Genomic DNA, 3,436 nt, shown 5'->3' on the forward strand with positions numbered 1-3,436 from the left:
CTCGTTGAGCTTGACTCAAAGCCGCATCACTTTCTATTTCTTCATATCAATTATTAACTATGTCCCACACATCTTGTCAACCAAGTAGAACTTTCATTCGAATACACCAACTGCTATAATTTTCTTTTGTAAGTCGAGGTACTTGGAAGGGAACTAAATCGTTGTTTGTCATTTGCAAAATAATTTTTTAGATTCCAAACTCAAGCACTAATACCACTTTTTTGAAAGTGTGTGATGAACACCCCAAATAAATATCACGAAATAGAATATTTGAGAGAAAATAAAAACTTATTGGAAGAGTTTTTGTATGTACTCTACTCACACTTGGATGATTTAAATTACAATATTTCAGTCCTATTTATAGGATTTTCATGAACACAACTCATACCACAATTAAACAAAATAATTTAAATCCTACGCTTAATTGATGTGAAACTCTTACTAAATTAACGCTCTCATCTTTTTCTAACTCTCATAAATTAATTCATACATAACTTATTTATTTAGAACATGTTTAATTTTTAACTAGAGGGTTAATTAAAGTTTTTCTACTTTTTCTTTTTTAGAAAATCATTGTCATAAATTGATGACACATACAAAATGTCATAAATTAGTGAAAATCCAAAAAAAAAAACTCCATTTTTATGGAAAAACATGCATTTTGTTCTGACATTTTTTTCTTTCTCCTTCATCTATTTGGTTATAGAAATATGTTATGGTAGTTCATTTTTCTTAACGTGTTTTAGTCTTATTTTTACTAGATAATAAATATAACGCCAATTAAAATAATATCTTTATACTTCAAACATAGACTATTGTAATTCACTCAATTCTTTAAATAACTTTTAGGATGCGAGAGCACTGATTCGCGAACACAAACTATTGATGTAAGCAAAACCAAAAGAAAAAAGAAAAGAACTATATATGTTGGTTTTCAAGTTTTTGGGTCAAACAAACCTGTAAAATTTGGATCATAAGTTTATGAAGTAATAACAAAACATAATTATAACATTAAAACCCCATCCACATTCCATTTGAACAAATTTGTGTAACACAAAATCCAAAACTCATAAACAACAAAAAGGGCATCTCATCAATCCATTCTCATTGCACTTAGGGCATCTCCTCAGCCCTCCATCTTCCCCAAACAACTTCCTACTTCCATTACAATTTACACAAGGTACAAACCTAGCATCCCCACATCTTCCACACACTGACCTCACCTCCGCCGCCGGAAACCCTTCTAACATTCCGGCCAACTCGCCGCTCTCATTCATTTGCCGAATCTCCTCTGCCCCACCAATGTGCTTCCCCCCCATGAAAACCTGTGGTAGACTCGCCGACGCCGTCCCTCCTCCGAGCTTCGCTTGCATCTCTTTTCTGAAGAATGAATCCATTGAAATATCCCTCTCATCTACCAAAACTCTGAATCCTCTGAAGATTGTTCGAACAAAACAGCAATCCTCATATGTCTTTCGGATTCCTCGAAGGCTTGTGAAGTAGATCACTATTGCTCTGTTCTTGGTGTCTCCGAAATTTGGCTGCCAGTGATTTGAAAACGAGGAACTCCGGCGGGCCGTGGCCTGATCGGAGTTGAGTTGTCGTGACGAGAGAGCTCTGGTGTATGTTGAAGCCACATTTGGGTCTAATTTTGCCAGAAGGGACTCCTCTGAAATGTGCTTCCAAAGTGGTTTCTTCGGTGACCATGTCGGAATCAAACCAATTTCTTCCTCTATTTTCGCCGGAATCGTCTTTACTAAATCTTTAAACCCGTTATCCGATGTGGGTTTGGCCGGAATCGAATTCTGATCAGAATCGGAGTCGTCATCGAGGCCATCCATGAGTTCCCAGGTGTTAATTACAGAATCAGGGGAGAGAGAAATCTGGTCGGAGAAATGGATGGGCTTTTCAGCGTTGACATGGAAGGGCGGAGCCGGTGACCGACTGGAATTGGTGGGACGGTCAATAATGAGAAGAGACCCATAAGTTGTGGAGGTAAGAGAAACAAGATGGTGGGTATCGCCCTTGTTCACCGGTGGGTGGTGAACGAGCGGTGTCGGGAGGGAGAAAGCTCGGCCTAACGCCGGAGAAGAACCAGCAGACTGGGAAGCAGAAGAAGGAGAGTAGAAAGACTCAGAATTTCGAGTGGAACGGGTGGCCGCGGTGGCAGCAACAGGCTTTGAAGCAGAACAACCCATGAAGAAAACAGAGAGACAAAAATTGAGTTGAGTTTTTTTTTTCTCTCTCTAAAAACAAAATGGGGTTTTCTTTTTGTTATGTGTTTCTCACTCCAATATTGATGGGTTTTTAGAGAGAGAAAGTTTGGTGAGAGAGAGTAATCAGAAGAAGTTGGAAGGAATGGTGGGTTTTGGGAGTGGCAACTAAGAAAGAAGAAGAAGATGATAAAGTGAGGAAGAAGGTGGATAGAGCTTTTGAGTTTCTCAACAATGAAGGAAAGGAGAAAAGAAGATAATGAATTTATTATTATATTTGAAAGTCTGGTAATTTGGTTGGGGGATGGATTAGGGGAAGAAATAAGATTCTTTCTTCTTTTTTCTTTTGGGATCTAGTACTGTCTCATCCTTTTCTACAAGGAAATGTCACCATTCATGTTTTTTTTTTTTTTTTTAATATATAATTTACTCTTTTATTTGGGTTGCCATTATTAAAGAAAAAGGGGGAAAATACATATAAGTTTGATTAGATTGTATAGGATATAATAATTAGATCTCCAAATGTAAAAGAAAAAAAAAAACTGCAATTATAAAAAATGGATTCGATAATAAAAAGACTGTCGTGTGGCAATTTAAAAGAAAAAGAAAACAAATGATTATCATAGTTGTTATCTAATAGAAAAGGAAAATGTGATATAGGTATAGGCTAGCCTCACTATGATTGTCCTTTTAAATTTGGCTAAACTCATTCTATCTGTTTTCTAAATTGGGAAATTTTTTAATAAGTTATGTCATGTAGTTGTGTTGTGTAATCTCATAAATTTGAACAGCTTAAATTCATGTGGTTAATGCAAAGGGTGTTTTGGTTTAATACTGCCCATGTGTGCTATTATAAAACTCTCTTTTTTAAATCTGTCTCTATTTATTTATTTATTTAATTAATTATTTACTTGTATAGAATATTTAATGGACACTTTGTGAATGTTCTTCTCTTAAGCTTAATCCCTTGTAAATAAACTAGAAAAATTTAATAAAATAATTGGTATACATCATCCACAAATTATCTATATGTAAAAGGATAATTTTATGATTAAGATACTTGTACATTTTCAAATCAAATATGCACCATTTTTGCTATATTTATCAACTGTTTTAATTATATATTTTTAGAAAATTTTATAATAAATAAGGAAAAAAAAAAGGACAAAATTGTTTTGATAAGTTTTGCAAGCACACACATGAAGGTCATTTTCAATCAGCAT

General features: G+C 34.8%; 1 protein-coding gene across 1 annotated transcript; it reads right to left on the minus strand.

Annotated features, from left to right (window-relative positions):
- Positions 1-987: 987 nt before the first annotated feature.
- LOC103495807 (uncharacterized protein At3g28850) lies at positions 988-2,514 on the minus strand. Its single transcript, XM_008457472.3, has one exon. The coding sequence runs from the start codon at positions 2,196-2,198 to the stop codon at positions 1,068-1,070; it is 1,131 nt and encodes a 376-aa protein (XP_008455694.1). The 5' UTR covers positions 2,199-2,514; the 3' UTR covers positions 988-1,067.
- Positions 2,515-3,436: the final 922 nt, after the last annotated feature.

This window comes from Cucumis melo, chromosome 8, assembly GCF_025177605.1.
Source record: "Cucumis melo cultivar AY chromosome 8, USDA_Cmelo_AY_1.0, whole genome shotgun sequence".
Lineage (NCBI taxonomy): Eukaryota > Viridiplantae > Streptophyta > Magnoliopsida > Cucurbitales > Cucurbitaceae > Cucumis > Cucumis melo.

Bases quoted from the DNA above. Each gene is read 5' to 3' on its own strand.
- LOC103495807 (XM_008457472.3), bottom strand. From the start codon at position 2,198: ATGGGTTGTTCTGCTTCAAAGCCTGTTGCTGCCACCGCGGCCACCCGT.